This window comes from Neopelma chrysocephalum, unplaced genomic scaffold (assembly GCF_003984885.1).
Source record: "Neopelma chrysocephalum unplaced genomic scaffold, ASM398488v2 Primary Assembly neopelma1_106b, whole genome shotgun sequence".
NCBI lineage: Eukaryota > Metazoa > Chordata > Aves > Passeriformes > Pipridae > Neopelma > Neopelma chrysocephalum.
Genome location: NW_020897771.1, coordinates 359,995 through 377,293, shown reverse-complemented (window position 1 = coordinate 377,293; position 17,299 = coordinate 359,995). Strand labels below are relative to the sequence as shown.

General features: G+C 49.2%; 1 protein-coding gene across 1 annotated transcript; it reads right to left on the bottom strand.

Annotated features, from left to right (window-relative positions):
• Window positions 1-1,859: 1,859 nt before the first annotated feature.
• DEAF1 (DEAF1 transcription factor) lies at window positions 1,860-17,082 on the bottom strand. The gene is made up of 13 exons (XM_027696393.1): window positions 16,820-17,082; window positions 15,977-16,074; window positions 15,482-15,611; window positions 14,491-14,637; window positions 13,571-13,710; window positions 12,863-12,928; window positions 11,845-11,971; window positions 9,807-9,935; window positions 9,217-9,345; window positions 6,537-6,787; window positions 4,756-4,821; window positions 2,996-3,085; window positions 1,860-2,544 (listed from the first exon to the last, which is right to left on the bottom strand). The coding sequence occupies exons 1-13, from the start codon at window positions 17,034-17,036 to the stop codon at window positions 2,440-2,442; spliced, it is 1,695 nt and encodes a 564-aa protein (XP_027552194.1). The 5' UTR covers window positions 17,037-17,082; the 3' UTR covers window positions 1,860-2,439.
• Between the last annotated feature and the right edge of the window lie 217 nt (window positions 17,083-17,299).

Below are 17,299 nucleotides of genomic sequence, written 5' to 3'. Positions count from 1 at the left end.
CCTGCCAGGAACCATTTCCAGCCACAGGAAAGAAATCTTTCCTGCCTTTAGGTGAACCTGGGCTGGCAACAGCCAGTGGGACCAGGCAACACTTGTCACTGAGGTTCAGAGGGGAGAAAAGGAATATTGCACAAATTACAATCTTCCAAGTCATGATTTTGTACAGGATTGTTGCTTTCCAGGGGGGAAATTTGCTTGGAAACTAAACAGAAAAGAGTACTGCAGGGAGGTCTTGAGTGTTCCTTTGACTAAGAATAGCAATTGCTCAATGAATTTCTCCTCAGCAAACAGACAGACTCAATTCCCATGTGATTATCCTGTGCCTTTCTGAGCTCTGTCACTGCCTGGTTGGGGTGCAGCTGCCCCAGGTACCAGGGCCCAGAGGAAAGCTCCCCGAGAGTTTTAATGGCAGCTGAGTCACACCTACAGTCCTACAATTTAGAGAAGTTGCCCCACTTTCTTCCAAATTTTTTCCCCTTACAAGGTGCAGTAAAGCCAAAATTCCAACAGTGACCAAGGCTTGACTATACCTGGCCACAAGCTATTGGATAAGGACAGTGGGTTGGATAAGGACAGCCACTGGATAAGGACAGTGGAGACTCTGTTGCTGCCTCATGCCCCTCCCAAGCCCATTCCTGGTGTCCCAGCTCACCCGTCCATGGAGCTGCCTTGTCCTCAATCCAGGAGGAGCTCTCTGCTCACACCGGCCGTGCTGGACAGGGATGTGAAGCAACAAGAATAGTTTGCAACCAAAAGCCTTGTTTGATACTGGAAGTGCAGCTTTAGCACTCCAGAGGTGTCACTTTGGAGATGCCTTTGCTGCGTCCGACTGCGGGACACAAGAAACCCTAGGAATGAGCTGTGTTAGCACGGGCTCAATTAAGACTGTCTTCTCAATTAACTAATTGTCTCCACGCTCTGGAAAACAGGAAATCGGCATTTTACTGTGAGCAGAAACCATCACCAGTCCTTGAGTATTACTCTGGGAAGGAGGAGTGGGCATTTTGCTGTGGGAATGGAAGGAGTTGCCTGTTCTTTCCTTCCCAGGAGTATCACAGGTAATTTCTGTTCCCATCCTGCCTCAGTTCCTGCTTGGCTTTCCATGGATTTGTCAGAGACTTCCAGTCTAAGACTTAAGTCTTTTCCACTGCGTTTTTCTCTCTTATTAACTTTCCTGTAGCTCTGGATAGAATGTTCTCCTTTTGACAGTGTGTGTGTGGTGCTGGGTTGGGTCACTCCGTGGTTCAGCTGACCTTTCCTGGAGCAGCAGCTGAACAACCATCCTCATCCACCAGCACAAAACCAGAGCGAACAACAGCCAGGACAAGTGACACTCACGGGGGCTGTGACCCCTCATAGGAATTGTGACTCCCCAACTGAACAACCAGCCAGGACAAGTGACCCCTCACAGGGGCTATGCCTGAAGCTAAAAACGAACCCAAACCACCAACCAGAGGTTTGTGCGCCTGCCAAGTGTCCTCCAAAATCTCCAACCACAATAGCTTAATTATTAAAGAAGTACATTAATAATTAGAATGATTTTGTTGCAGTGAACAAAGCAAATAACTCTCTAATGGTCACATCTCTAATCAGCAGCTCCTGCGGGGCAGGGACAGGACAGCCCCATATCCACATGCACTCACCTCGGGCTTGATCCGATCTGATTCTGGCCAGGTGGATGCTACGAGCAACATTCCAGGCACATCGTGGGATGAGGCTGTGCTTCCCTGCGGAGCAAACACCTCCCAGGTAGACGGGGGAACATGGATACACATGTACCTGCCACCACACCCACCTGTGCAGGTACCTGCCCCCTCAAGTGCTGCCCTGGGGATTAAAGGGAACCGCTGGGCTCGCTCGTGCTTTCACCGCATTTTATTGAACAACATGTTATTTTTCAATGGTATTTAAATGCAGAAGCTCCAACGTGTTCCAAATTTGCCTAGCACAGAGGGAACACAGGAAAAACAAAAATCCTTCCAAAGCCAAACTAAGAACTTGTACCGACTCTGTCAAGGCAATTAAATAAGCCAAAGGTTCATTTCTCTTCTCAAACAAGAGGTAGGGAGGCCCTGGGAGGAGGAAACACTGGCACATCTCCTTGGAGCACCTGCTTTAGATTAATCTCAAGAGAGATGAGGAGATTGCTGTAATCCACATGGTGGAGGATCCAGTCAGGCAAAGGCAAAGCCTCCCGAAGCCAAAGGGGGATCCCAGTGTGCGTGTGGGGGGCATTCCAGATGAGGTTTTCACAGTCTCTGTATTATCCAAAGTTATGAAAGGGTCTCAGGAGTAGACAAACGCTGTCACAGTATCAAAAAGCCAATCAAAAATGATTCTGCTAGAGAGAACAGTGCCGTTGGCACAGGACAGACCGTTCCGCCGGGTCCCGATCCAGCCGGCCCCGCGTGCCCGGGAACGGCTGCGGAGGTAGTTTGCTCACACGGTGACCTTCTCCATGACACTGTCCGTGACGTGCACCTCGTCACCCTGCACCGTCACCGTGGCCGACTGGCCGCAGATGTGCTGGTGGTCCTTCCAGTCCTGCGAGGGGAGAGCAGAGGGCGAGGCCATGAAGGGAACAGGCCTTTGGAAAAGCCACTGTGGGGGAAGCACTTTCTCCAGCACAGGTGGGAGCAGCAGGTCTCCGATGCCCCACAAACCAGACCAATGACTGAGGGGAAAGGAGCCACACACTGGGTCAATATTAGAGGTGGAATTGGACTAAGCGGAATGTTACTTTGATTTTTTGGATCACCTTTGGGAAGGTGCGTGCAAACCCTGGGACGTTCCCTACCCTTTTAACCCTGTCCCGACTTGCAGACCTGCCCCATGACTACAGCCTTGCTGGTGATTCCACTGGCAGGGGGTTTGGAATGCTTGACCCACACAGGATTCTGTGCTGGCTGCCTGGCTCTGCTCCATCAGGTGACTCTCCCTAGGGTCCCACAGCCCTCTCCAAGGAACTGGATCCCGACTCCCAAACATGCCATACCTTCCGCTGGCAGAACGTGGAGCAGTAGTTGACTTTGTGGCACCCCGTGCACTCGTTGGTGGCCTCCCGCCCGCAGTTGACACAGGATTGCTGTGGGAAGGGACAGAGAGTGACCGTGTCACACGGAGCCACCCCAGCGAGGTCACCGAGGGGCTGTGACCTGCTGGAACGTGGGAGCAGTGGGAAAGCCCCTGCTTCCCAAAATACACTCAGCACACCAACGCAAAACAGGCCCAGTGGCTTGTGGATATGCCCTCAGAGACCTGCTCTCCTGCTGCTGTAGCAGGGATCACTTTGGAAAACGGAATGCACCTATGTTTTCCTTTCTATCGGGCAGGAAGCCCTTCAAAACCATGGGTGGGACACTGAGTAGTCATGGAAATCCATCCCCACCACCCCAGGGATACCTCCCTCCATAGCGGTCAGGTAGCTGCAGGCTTCAGCAAGAGTCAGGTGTATCCCAAGGGCAGGTGTATCCCAAACAGCCAAGTCAGGCTGCGCACAGGCTGTTCACAGCCAAAATCTGAGTTTATCCCAAATTGAAAGGTTTAAGGCAGATTTCATTGGTGGTTTTGTTGGGTTTATAATACTGTGTATGTCAGAGAGAGGGTCTGAGGAAGGACAACAGGAGTAGGAATAAGGATGGGACCCCTCAGCTTAATCATTCCTTGGTTTTAGAGAGGAAAAAGGGATTTGTTACTCTGCCAGTCAGCAGCATGACTGCATAAGGAGTGTCCCAACAGGGAAAAAGGAGTCAAATGAAGAATGCTCTAACAGGAGCAAGGATTTAAATCCAGAAGCAAGGTGAGAGAGGATACATGGGAGAAAAATCACACCTGTTTTTTAGGGGATGCTTTTGTGTCTTTCGCTTTAATCTTACCGCAGTGACATCAATTAACATAACCTGTATATTTAGGGGGAAACATCATTGAACTGCCACCAAATAAGCACTTCACAGAGCATTCTGCTTCCAGCTCATTAAACTCCTGACAAATCATTAGCACTTGGAGCAGCAGCGGCAGGAAGCGTTGCTGGGCTGTGAAACTATCCTGGGCTCGTGAGTTCCTCAGGCTCCTTTTCTCCTTTGAGCACAAGCACCCCCAAATCGGTGTCCTGATTAACACCCCACTCATCACACCCCCTGCTCACACCTTCCATGTACCTGCAGAGAACAGGTGTGACTGAACTGTGTTTGTGCTCCTGATGTACAGCCAGGGATTTGGGACACCAGAAATGGCTTAAAGCTGCAAGCTGGGACTTGGAAAACCTGTCCCGAGGGGACACTTGACTGGGGCTGTTTGTCACTTGTACAGGTACTGGAAAATGTGGAAAACACACAGTGTGTGTGTGCAGTTGTACCTGGAGATCTGAGGGACAACTGAGTAACACACACAGCTCTGAGGGCTTCAGTCATGGGTCCTGAACTAACTCCCATTCTAAAAGCCAGAGGGAATTGTGGAGTTATGAAAACCAGCTCACAGGACAGAAAGGAAGCAAGTTCCCTTCCTGCCAGAGCTCAGTGACAGCCACCCAGCAGAGCTGCAGCACCACCACTCAGAGGTGAGTGAGACTCAGGAACCTGGCTGGGTGACAACGGAGGAGTGTGGAAACCTGGAAGGCTTGGGAAAGGGAAGACACTGCTTGGAGCAATGGGAAGGCTCAGATCTCTGCCAGCACAGGATTCTGTGGCAATGACAAACTGAAACGGAGCGAGGCAAAGACCAAAAGACTCTGCAACACAGGAGACATCCCCAGCTTACCTTGATGATGATTTCTGTTTTCCCATCCACATCCTCTGTTTGTTGGAATAACTGGCTCTGGTATTGCTGCAAGAAGATACACCAGATGTGTCATTTCCCAGCTGGAGTGTGATGTGAAGGGTTGCCTTGCCACACTCGGCAAGGGGGGACAGGAGTCCCAAACCAGTGAAATCCAAACCCAATCCCAAATGTGGGATTGGGTTTGTGCTAATCCTGGCCTAAATGTATTGGGAACAGTTAAAAAGTCCAAAAAAATCTGAATCCCCACCTCCAGGTGAAGCAGGTTCACCCAGGAGTTTGACCCAACATATAAGGAGATTAAAGGCTTAATTTACAAGTGTATGACCCGACAGCACAGTATTTATTCTCCTGTGAAACCACGACCTTCAAAACCTCTATGTTACCATGACATAAACTGAGTTAAAAAGCTCCAGGCAGACAGAGGCGGCAGCAGGGAAACCTCTTGCTGTGGTCTGTGAGGGTGGGGTTGGGTTCTGCCTGATCTGACAAGGCAACTCCAGCCATGCACAAATCACAGAGGAGGAAAAGGTGTGATAAGAGAGAGGATCAAGCCAGACACATCCAGCCCTCTCACAAAAACAGCTCCAGAAAACCGATAACCTCCAATTCCCAACTGTTTCCCTGCTCCTTTGGAGGACACAAGCCTCTGTTTGCTGACCAGAGCCACATGTCTTAACTGCTCCACCCTTTTCAGTTCATTTCACACTCTCCAGCCCTGAATTGGTTTAATCTTTCTAAAATCCAATTCGGATGCCCCAGCTGTTTGCTGACTTAATCTTCCACCTTGCTTTCAAACGAGCTGCGCTCCGGAGCCATCACTGCTTTGCCAAGGGCTATTCCAATTAAAACGCTCATCAGATTTCAACACTGATTCTCTTCAATTTATACAGAATATCCACTTAGCACATTTCCTGAATATCTTTATTATCCCCTAGCAATTCTGGCACAGCATTTAGCATTTAGCAAGTTCTCCCCATCCTAAAGTTTATCTGATATAAAAAATGGCTTAATGCACACTCAAAAAAATTCCATTGCTCAAGCACAGAGGCCCCTGTGTCAGTCCTGTCTTTAATCTGTTCATTTTGGGCTTGACCTACAAATGTCAAATGTCTTCTGCAAGACACAGAGAGCCTTTGTTGGCCCTTTTCCTAAATGTCTTTCCCTTACCAAAAAATGCAGTAAAGCCACCACTGGGATAGTAATCAAAGGATCAGATACTCAGTGTGGAGAACTGTTTCTTAACAGCCACAAGAAGTTCTGCCAGAGCAGTTGTATTTAACTAATCCCACACAAAATGCTGCAATTCAGAACAACCTTACAAATATCTCAGCATTTTCAATTTTAGCAATATCCTGACGCATTTTGGAAGTTCATATAGACACAGAGCTGGAGGGCTCTCTTGCTTTTCTTTCAGGATGTCATTCCCCACAACTTCTAAGTAACACAAGTATAACTTTATTCAGAGGATCCTAACAGCTTTCCCAGACAAGGATTTGGTGCCCACACCCCATAAATTTACGGATAGCTGACAGGAGAGCTCAGCATTGTGACACCAGTGTGCACAACCAGCCTGCTGCCCACAGCTCCTGGAATCCCCGAGCACTCCGTTCCTTTCCCCAGGACACAAACAACTCAGAAAGATTTCTCTTGCTAACGCTGCTCTCCAGGCCTGGAGAAACAACTTCTAAGGGCTGCCACTGTTCCAGGCAGGAGCTGCTCTGCCCATCCCTCGGCCCCAGAGGTGCCCCTGGCACAGTTACCTCTTTCCTCTCCACGTCCGCCTGGATCTTGGCCTGTGTGACAGCGGCCTCTCGGAAGGAGGAGCTGGCCTGCTTGGCCTGCTCGATCAGGGTCTTCAGCTGCTGTGCAGTGCTGAGCAGGGAGTTGACCATCTCCTCCAGGTAGAGCCAGCTCCGCTGCTCCGTCACCTCCAGCCCATTCACCACTGACGGCGACATGGCCTTGGTGGGGGTTGTGGGGGGCACGGCCAGGGCGGGGAGAGAGGTTAACACTGGGGACAAACCAAACAACAGCAGAGACACAGTTAGGGGGTTTTATTCCCAGAAAGCAGGGGGTTGGAGGAGTGTTTGGGGTTTTTTTCTGTGTTGTTCAGTTTCTTTTTTAAAATATGATCTGCGGAATTTCCAGTCTGGGAAGTTTTTGCTAAACAGAGCTTTCCTCCTGCAACCCAAAGTGCAGGTCTGTGCAGAACAAGCCCTTGGGCACTGTCAAACCCCCAGGACAAGAACACCTCCTCGTGACCCCTCGTTTGCTCTGGGAAGGGTTTAACACCTCCCAGCAGTGCCGTGGACAAGCACAATTAAGTGGTGAAAGCAGCTTTCCCAGGGACTCCACCACTGGCAACAACGTTTCCCTCAGCCATGGCTAGGAAAGGTTACAGTTAATCACTCGGTGACCCAGCACTTTACAGTCCCTACCCAGATGTCCATGCTCAGGCTGCAAACCCACAAAACTCAGGCACTGATCCACATCACACTCCCTGTGCTTCCTGAACCCTGACCTTGACCATAACCCTGGCCTGACACTGGAATAAACCCGACAGTCACCACCACCTCAAAGTGAGTGTGTTCCAAACATGCACTTCCCAAAACCATGGGCTGGGGACTCCTTTAAAAACACAGCAGTTACTGTGTCACTAAAACAGCTCCTCTTCGCAACATAAGGTTTGCATGTACGCTGGGAGATCATGGAATGAGGAAATTAAATCCAGATCCAGGAACTCCATGATACACAGCGTAAGCTCAGCTTAGGTAACATTCCAGGAAGAAATGTTATCTGGCTTTACTGGCTTTACTTTTCCAAAATATAACTCGAGCAATAAATACTCACCATCTACCATAAAATTCAGTCCAAGACATTCACATCTGACCTCCACACTCCTCACCAAATTGTTTACTAGAAAAAGGAAGGTACCACCAACTTTGGGGCTGTGCAGAGTTATTACCCCAAAATCTCCCCCAGTCTGGCAGGCAGCTGGTCCTGCAGCTCTCCCAGTGCTGATGGTGCTGAAGATAAAGCAGTGACAGTGTCCCTCAGCATCTGCAGCACAACCAGGGAGTGCCAGCACCGCTGCCACTGGTGGATCTCTGACCAGTGTTCTCACTAAAAGGGACCATTATTGGAGCCAGATGTTGTTCCTTGGAACCAGAGTTAAGTAATTTACTGAACAGGGAGTTCTTGAACAAAATGTAGAGGGGTTCAAGTGTCTGAAAGTCACTTCAGTGTCATTTACTTCAGATGCACATGTAAGTAGTGCCCTGAACACACCTTCCTGCTCCCGGCTGCCGTTCCAGCAGTTCCACTGGCAGCGACCCTCTCCTTAGAAAAGCATCTGCAGACAAACCAGCCTTCTTGCAAGACAGCACTGAACACTGAGTAACTTACAAGGCAGTGACTAATTTAGCCTTTTTTAACCCTTTTCACCTCCCACCTGGAGGTTCATGGAAGCAGTAAAAGCCGGAAGAATCCAACACTGATCTGGACAGAGAGAACAAGCCTCAACCCTCAGGTACTGCACATCACTGCAGGTCAGGTGTGTGACCTTTCCTTGCCAGCTCCCCACACAGGGACACAGACATTTCATGGCAAATGCCCTTAATTAAAACAGTAATTTCAATCAATCTGCACATGAGGGGTGTGGAACTATTTGCACTTAGATATGAGTATGAGATAAACGGGTCTTTTTTATCAGCGTCTGTTTGCAGAGGAGCCTTTTCCACTCTCCATTTCCAGCACAATATTTGTCCCAGTGTGGTATTTGATAACATATCACACAGGAATTACTTCCGATTTCTCATTCTGGCACAGGTACAGGAGGCAAGAGAAAGTATTCACTGGTGAAAAAACAATCAGTGTTTAATTAGTAACATCAAGATCTAAGTCTTAAACCCAACAAGATGTGACTCTGGACAACAGGAACACGCTGTGCTGCTCCGAGTAAACAAATAAAGGTCATTGAGAGGGGATGGAAAATTGACACCAAACCTGCCCAAAACTACCTCCAGCAAGGAGTAGTAATAAAGACATGGGAGAATGTCTAAAAAAGCTTCTTTGGATTTTGAGGGGGTTGGTCTCCTCAGATCGAACACTAAATCAATGTTGAGCCACTGAGCCACAGTGCCCAACAGGGACAAAAGCCTGGAAGCAAGAGCCTTAGGAAAGGCAGGGAGTGCAAGATGATGCAGGCAGCAGGATCACAGCAGCCCCCTCTGGTAGAAACCAACATATCAAAGTTCTCAATAAGGAGGGAAAAACTCCCCACAGAGAGGAAATCTGCTTGTTTAAATCCTAATAACTGTAAAACTCACAAGTGAAACAGAGCCAAGTTTAATTTTCTGCCTCAATCTTTACCTTTGCTGAGAAGGATCAGAGGAAACTCAAGCCCAGTGAAGTGTCTCACCTGCCGGACACCAAACGTACCGATTTTGGGGTGAGATGTTGGCAGCGCAGCCTCAGGGAAAGGGGAGATCTGGCAGTTGTCCTGGTAACTGGGGTAGTGAGGCTCTGGATGGGACACCCGGCAAGGCTGCTGGACGTTGGTGTCCTGAACTGCAGGAGGACAAGGACGTTGGGAATCACTATCTAACACACCTGACAGGTGTTTCTCACACTGCTTTCACCCCTATGTTTTTACATTTTATACAAGTTCCTACACTCTGTGGTAATTCCCAAGAGTTGGAAATGAGAAACGGCAGCATGAGGTCACACAGTGAGCAAACAAGGCAGCCCGGTCTTCATTCCAACAGGCTTTACTTTTAGAGCCACAAGTTCCCTGGTTCCCTCCCACACATCTACATATCCACAATAATCCCAGGGCTCCAAACTCCAGTTCTTGGAGCAGAATCATTCCCTCAACAGAGCTGACACCCCAAAGCATGACTCAAACTGCAATAACTGAAATGTACGTCTTGCATTTATACTTTGATTTCTTCTGGCACTGAGATGAACATAAACCAGCCCCCTCCTGCCCCTTCCCACGGCTGCCCAGGACACAAAGCCCTGGCTCTTACCCGTGGCCCCAGTGAAGACGTCCCCCTGGGCCGGGCTCTCCGAGATGATGGCCGTGGCCTCCACGGTGGACGCGCGGTCGAAGGTCAGAGCCCCCGAGGTCGTGATCTGTCCAGAGGGAGTCACGGTGACTGGAAATATTAAAGCACTCTCATCATTCACACTCAGGGCAGGGCCCACGGCTGTCCAGCTGTTGATATCCCTGTGCTGCACCATCCAGAGTCAGGGGACTCACAGACCACTGGCCTGTGATAACCCAGGTTGGATCACACCTACGACCAGCACAGTTGGAAATGGGAATCTGGACTTCTGAAGGCTCTGCTGCCCTTCCAGGTTATTCTCTGGGGGTACGAGGCTGGAACATTAATTTACAATGTAACACCTCTCAAATCACCACATTTTCAATTATTTTATGAGCCACAACTTAACACCTCCCATAAAGGTTCAGTGAGGCCACAAATCCCATCAGTTTCTGGCTGATCCTAATTTATGACAATCTTAGCAAGAGTGATTCTTGCTACTTAAATCAACATAAAAACTTGTGGATAACAACTAATTCCATGACAGCTGGACAATTTTAGCTGTTCTTCTACACACAGTGACAGAATGTGCTTGGCCAGTGCAAGTAATGAGGCACAAAATCCTTTTGGATGATTATACCTGAGCAGCTCCAGAATATTAAAAACCCTTTTTAAACAGGATTAATTACCTGGCACCATTAACTGGCGATGGGCTGATTCCATGGCACACTGCTCTGCCAGAAGGATCTTTTCCCAAACAATAATTCAGTTTTTAGATATTGTGGCTACAAATTCATGGCTGGTGAACTATGTGGCCCCCAAAACGAGCAGTTGTCTCTCCCAATGCCAGCACAAGGGAATGTGCAGCCTCACACCACCTCACTTAAGAAACCAATACAGATTAAACATATCTGGGGATTAAAAAAACCAAACCCCCAAAACAACTCTGCAGAACCCTTGTGTGTTTCTCCTCCTACTGTTGCTGATGATCTAACCTTACTTTTTTGTTCCTATTTTTGGATTTCTGCTGCTTCCTCCTGGATTCACTTTGCACTGTTACAGCCCAGATGATGCCAGAGCACCGAGGGCAAGAGGACACATGGATGTGACTGGGAATGTGTGAGCTGGATGAGCTTGCACATTAATTTCTGTTCTCACACAGATGGTCTGCCAATCAAACCAGTAACAAAGCGTGTGCTGGGTGCTGGAGAGGGACGTGCAGATGAAAGCGTCACCTTCTGCCTCCTTCATTAGCGGCTTTCAGGCTGGGCACCTCATTCCAGCTGCTTCCAGCCTCTTTTTCTACGTATTGCAAGGAATAGCACAAATCTTACTCCAGCTTCTGAAGGACACAAAGCAGCTCAGGGGATGGAATGGGGATTTCTGGCAAAGCAGAAAAGGGCCAGCCTTCCCCACAACCTAATTCCAACAGGACATTTCCCAGTTGTTATTTGTGAAAAATCTACTTGAAACTCACTGTGGATCAAGGCCAGGACTCCACAATTCCCCCCACACTGCTGGGCTGAGAGCAGGTACAGGGGGGAATATAACCATGGAATCATAGAATCCTGGAATGGTTTGGGTTGGAAGGGACCTTCAAGCTCATCTTGTTCCATCCCCTGCCATGGGCAGGGACACCTTTCACCTTCCCTGTCCAACCTAGCCTGGAACACTTCCAGGAATGGGGCAAAATCCTAAGCTCTTTCAGTACGAAATATAAAACCTCCTGTTCACTGTACAAAGACGTGATGATGCTTAAACCCGAGTTTCCTGGAGGTCTAGAGCTGTACTTTTTCCTACTCAGCTTGTGTCCAGATGTGACAACACTGTGCTACTTTCTATAAAATGGGAAGTGACACTGAGCCAATAAAACTGTCCAATGAAAAGGATATGGCCAAAAAAAAGGGACATTTTTCTCAGCTGGACAGTTCCAAGGGGCCACTAATAGATATAAAATACCTAGTGTGGCAATTTCTCACCAAGGAAGGGAAGCAATTTTCTGCAGGAGAAAAGAACCTACACGTGGTTGCAGCCGTGGCAGGAAGCAGAGTGATGTTTTTGGAGCAATTCTTCTTCACTGGAGTTGCAGGCATTTCATTTTCCTTTTTCCGCCTTTTATATGGCACAAAGAGCCGAATGGGGCCACTCTGGGCAGAACACAATGAAAAGAAGAAGAAAAGCAAAAAAGAGAAGCCATTAACTGAGGCACCTCTTTGGAGACATTGGGTTTACCCTCCTCTTTCCAGGAACAGCAGCACAGATCCCCATGGATAATGTGTGGTTGGCAACAATTGACCAAAGAACTTACAGTTCTCCAAACCAAAAGAACTTGGGGAAAAAAAGTTAAACTCAGCTCCTTCCAGCTGAAGAGGCACAAATCCAGACTCTTCCAACTATTTTTTAAGGAGTAGAACTGGGCAAATAATTGACTGCTGGCCGAGGTGGTGGAAGAGAAGACAACAAGAGTGAGGAGAAGAGAGGAAGCAGTTCCAGGCTTGGAAACAAGGAAATCAGTCAGTTCATACCAGAAAAGAAATGCAAAACACCAAGTCAAGCTAAAGCCTTCTGCTTTCAGGATTTTAACCTCATTTTATGAAACAAACAAGCAAAAAACCAAACTCCAAACAAACCAACCAAGAACCTCAAGCAGTTTAGAGATGAAAATATAGCTCCATCATAAGAGTATTATGTCACTTCCTTACAAAATATTTTTCCAACTCAAAACATTGTGAAATTTGAGTCAAAAATCACAAATAGTACTGGCATTCCCAAAAGGCATTTTACATAAATATATTATTTAGAAAAAGAGAAAAAAAAAAGAAAAAAGCACTAACTATGATCCAGTTTTACTGAGGCTGCTCCACAATAGCTCCAGTAGTTCCTTATCTCCTTTCTCCACAGAGCATGGACAAAGCACTTGTGCCCATTCCCAGGGCACTCATGACCTGCTCGCCAAGGGCTGTGGCAGCATGACCAGTTAATTTTTCAAATTCAACTAATTCGTTTATAAACTGATGGATGTAAAATCTCCAACTCACCAGTGTCATGTCGTCGCAGCAAGCGGCACAGGTACAGGAGGCAGCGTGAGGATTTAAAATCCCATCCTGGAATGAGAAGTGACCAGCTCAGCACAGAAGTCACCAAAATCACCAAGAACACACCTGTGTTCTCTCAAAACAGCTGGATGGCTCCCAGGGAGAGGTACTCCCTCCCTCCTGGACCCTCTGCAGTAAAAGAGGCCAGTTCCTCACACCACAGCCATGGGGGAAGAGCTGGGGGGAGAACAAAGGAAAACCAAACCATTTGCACACCAAAAGGCCAGGATATGTGAATCTGAGGCTTTATTTCTGCCCAAGCAGAAATCACCTGTCAGCCTGATGGCAATGCAGAAGCACTGCAGGAGACTCCTGGGCGTGCAGGAAATAAAGGATCCAAATACTCAATAAATGGTGCAAGTGAAGAATACAGGTGTCAGGCAAACAGAAGGGAGATCTCACAGTGAGAACTCAACTCCTGTGACACAGCTCAAGGCTGGGCTTCATCCCGCAGAAACTACAGCCCCTTTCCAGTACAAGCAAGATTCCCAGTGTGCTATTTGAGACATATCTAGAAAAAATCCCCTCAGGTCACTGGCTCCCCACCAGACCCAGCGTCGCTCCTGGTGCCAGCACCCCCAGCTCTGCAGAGGCAGCCCCTGGCCCTGCCAGCCCCTTCCTGCAGAAGGGAGGGAGCCCAGGGAGCCTTACATGGATAAGGCACTGCAGGGGCCGCCCGGCGTAGCGGATGCTCCTCTTCCAGTCCTTGCTGCTGGCTCGGCCCGCCATGGCCTCGAACTCGGTGGGGCTGTACCAGTTGTCCCCCTGCTTAATGCACCTGCCACGGCCCCCTGAGACAAAGCAGCAAAACACACTGTCAGTCCAGCTGAGGGGTCATTTTGCCACTTCTCTAAAGAAGGAAATACGGAAATTGCTGGACAAAACAGCAGTTGATCACAGCCATCACCAAATGTGCCCGTCTGCTGCTTCCCTTCACTCTGGGATAACCATGTCCAATTACTGTCATGGCTGTGACAATGACTGGGCATGTCAGCTCCAACTCTGGGCCTCAAAAGGCTGCAAAAATTGCTCCTCCTTAAGAAGGAAAAGTCTTTCTTGCATAAATACCATGAATTTAAGCCTATTCTTAATTTACACTTAAGTTTCTGGTCTTTCTGGTGATGAAGAAAACTCTCTGTCCACGAAGCAAGTGCTGTGCTGGGCAGCCAGGCTGCTGCTTCTCCAGCTTCCCCACAAGGATAAGAGAGAAGAGGAGGAGCTCAGGAGCCCTGTGAGGAGACAAATTCTCCATTTTCATTCCAGCAGGGATTCTTTAGAGCTTTGTAGAAACACAAGTCTACTCCTCAGATGAAAAAAAGTTAGAGGAGTTGGCCTGTTACTGAGGACACTCACTGCATGGCAGCCTGGATCCCCACAAATTTGAGAAAAAGTTAAAAAGCCTCTGAGGAACGAGCAAAACAGACGAGAACAATAATATCACAAGGCACTGAGCTGCCTTGGAAACTGTCTTTTTTTTTTCTTTTCCCCCTCACAATCAGCCCTTAAGAAGAGCCTGATGAAAAGAAGAGTGTAGAAGGAGCTGTCCCAGTCCTCCCCCAGGCCGTAGTTACCTGAGCCGAGCCTGTTTTTGTACAGAATGCCACTGATATTCCGGCACCTCACCGGCAGCTCGTTCTCGTACACAGACGGGTCCCAGTTGTACTTGGTCCCAGTTTTCCCTTGGACAGTTGTTAACGGGGTAGGAGGAGACTGGGGTCCTTGGAGAAAAGAGAAAAGAAAGGTGACAGCAACCAAAAAGAAGAGTGGCTGTTCCATCTCACAGCTGGGCTGGGGCAGCAGAGCCCACGGGACTGGAGCAGCTGGAACATCCCCACAAAGGTGCACCACAAAAAATTCGTCTTGAACGAACTGAAAAGGACTGAAAATTGAGCAAACTGCACCAGAGGGAGCAGGCTCTAACAGGAAATAAATGCTGAGGCTATACCCTGACCCTTACACCACCTGTAAGCCGTGGTGTAAGGAGCTGGCTGGATCTTCCCCTTCCCAGGGCCGATCCTGCGAGGAGTTCATGCCATCTTGTGGGCAGCAAGGAAACTGCCAAGCAGCCCTGAACAAAACCCCAGCGGATGAAGACACTAAAATATCAGCAAGTGGTCTGAATGGAGATAAAAATGTATTCCAGGACCCTTTAAAACAAACCCACGTGCAGAACTGGGAGACTCATATTTTTATTGTCCACGTTAAAAGGATTCGTGTGCCCTCAGGGGTGGGATGGGTGTAGGAAGCCCAGCAGCAGGGCAAGATTTTTCAAGCTGCTTCTTTGCCAGGGTTAGGGCAAAGGGTGAGGAAATGAAATATATTTCTGACAGGAAAAAAAAATTAAAAAAAAATACTAAGTATTCTTGTACTCCCAAGAAATACTGTGTGAGGACTTGATACCTTAAAGGTCTTTTCCCACCTAAATAATTGGATGTTTGTAAGCGGGGACAAACAATCCTTACAATATTCTGCACATGTTTTTAAATCCTAGAAACACAGGGGAAGTGGAGAAGGTAGCATCCCCCAGGGAGAATGACCCCTGAGGAGCAGATTGGCTCCTACCTGGTGTGAGAGGTGCCGAAGGCCCCTTGATCCCAGTGGTTTCCACGATGCTCCCGTCCGTGTGCACCACGATCAGAGTGGCCTTCTCAGGGTTCAAGCTGTCCCCGATCTGGAGAGCTGTTCTCCCAGACTACAGAAGGAATTAGGAGTTTAAATTGATTAAAAGGGTTAAACACCAATAGATTTCAGTATCCCCCAAGGGTATAATAAAACTGCAATCAGTATAGCAGTTATTAGGTTAATTTTGGAAGTTTCAGCCAAGCAAATTAAAATGTTTCATGTTACAGGTCACCAGTTCCATTACAGAATGAGTAGATGGGGGTGGAAAGGCAAAAAAAATAATGAATAAAAACCTGCATGTCCCCCAGCTAATGGGTTTGTGGCTTAAAGCCTGTATAGTGCAATAAAAACAGATGTTTGACCTTACTACAGCTCTTTATTTACACTGAGCAAGTGAGACTTTGCCAAGGCCCTCAGATGAAAGGCCAGACTTACCAACACGTGTCCTGAAATTGAAGCTGCATTGGCCACAGACGTGGTGAAAACATTGTCTGCAGAGGCCCCCACGTTGGCTACTGTCACTGTGGTGACTTCTGCAATGTAAAATAGGCATTAATTTAATATTTGGCTGCATCCAGAGAGCCTGATAAACAGCTAAAACACCAAATAAATGTAATTGTGCTTCCTTCTTCCTTCCTATTCTAAATTAATTTTATTTTTCATGACACTTGTAAGTTGTTATAAACACAATCATTGTGATTTTTATTAAGCTTTGGGTTGAATTGGCTTTAACCTCGAAGCAGTGACAGTTGCTATGAGCATGTGATGAACTAAAGGAAAAATGAATATCGTATCTGTACTTGGAACACCCCCAGGTGTGCTGCTTTTAATGAAAAGAGGGGTGACTGGCAAACACCAGGATACAGTGAACAACTGACTGTCCCTTTGCCACGTGTTAACACCCAGGGTGTCATTACCAGTTAGAAACTGCCCAAACTTACAGCCAATCACAGTCTCTGTGATGTTCAGCCTGGCTAAAATCTTACGGCCTGGCTAAAATCTGAGGGTTTTCATGAGCGGTGAGGGTGAAAAAACAGCCGGAGCTGAGGTGGAGACGCCCAGTCGGGCACGGGGTCTGTGGGCTGTCGCGGTACCGCAGCTCGGCTGCAGAGCCCTGCGTGTTTGGGGCACTTTGTAACGGGACACAGACAATGTGACTGCAGGAGCTCCTGGTCCTGTGTGTGAGGGCGGAGTGTGGGCCGTGCCCAGGGCGGGGGCGCTCCCCGAGGGGCCGTGAGGGAGCCCCGGGCGGGCCGGGGGAGCGCTGCCCGCCCTGACCTGCGAAGGCGGCGGCGGCAGCGGCCTCGTCGGCGCTGGGCATCGGCGGCGCTCCCATCTCGATGTGCTCGGCGTCTGCCGCCATCACCGTCACCGCCTCCTCCTCCTCGGGCTCCGCCTCCCCCTCGGCCGCTCGCGGCGGCTCCTGCTGCTGCTGCCCGGGCCCCGCGGCCAAGCCGAGCCGTGCGGCCGCCGGCTCGCCGTCGTTGTGCTCCATGCGCGGGCCCGGGGGAGCCGGACCCGGGGGGGCCGAGCCCGTGCCCCGGGGTGAGGGGTCCCGGGGTGAGGGGTCCCGGCGGGTGCTGAGCCGAGTGCCTTCGGGCCCGTCCGGCGGTTTCCGAGGGCGCCCGAAGCGCCCCGAGCCGCCGGGCGCGCGCTCCCCCCGCTGGCCAATGGGGCGCGGCCGGGCCCGCGCGCGCGGCCCGCGGCGGTACCTGACGGCGCGGGGGGAGCCGAGCCCGCCCGAGCGCGGCCGAGCCC

What these genes read in the sequence shown, in the direction of transcription:
- DEAF1 (XM_027696393.1), bottom strand. Translation starts at nt 17,036, where the DNA reads ATGGAGCACAACGACGGCGAGCCGGCGGCCGCACGGCTCGGCTTGGCC. An exon ending in CAAAAACAGGCTCGGCTCAG is followed by an intron (nt 13,711 to 14,490) that starts GTAACTACGGCC and finishes GCTTTGTCTCAG; the next exon opens with GGGGCCGTGGCAGGTGCATT. An exon ending in CGTCTTCACTGGGGCCACGG is followed by an intron (nt 9,346 to 9,806) that starts GTAAGAGCCAGG and finishes GTCCTCCTGCAG; the next exon opens with TTCAGGACACCAACGTCCAG.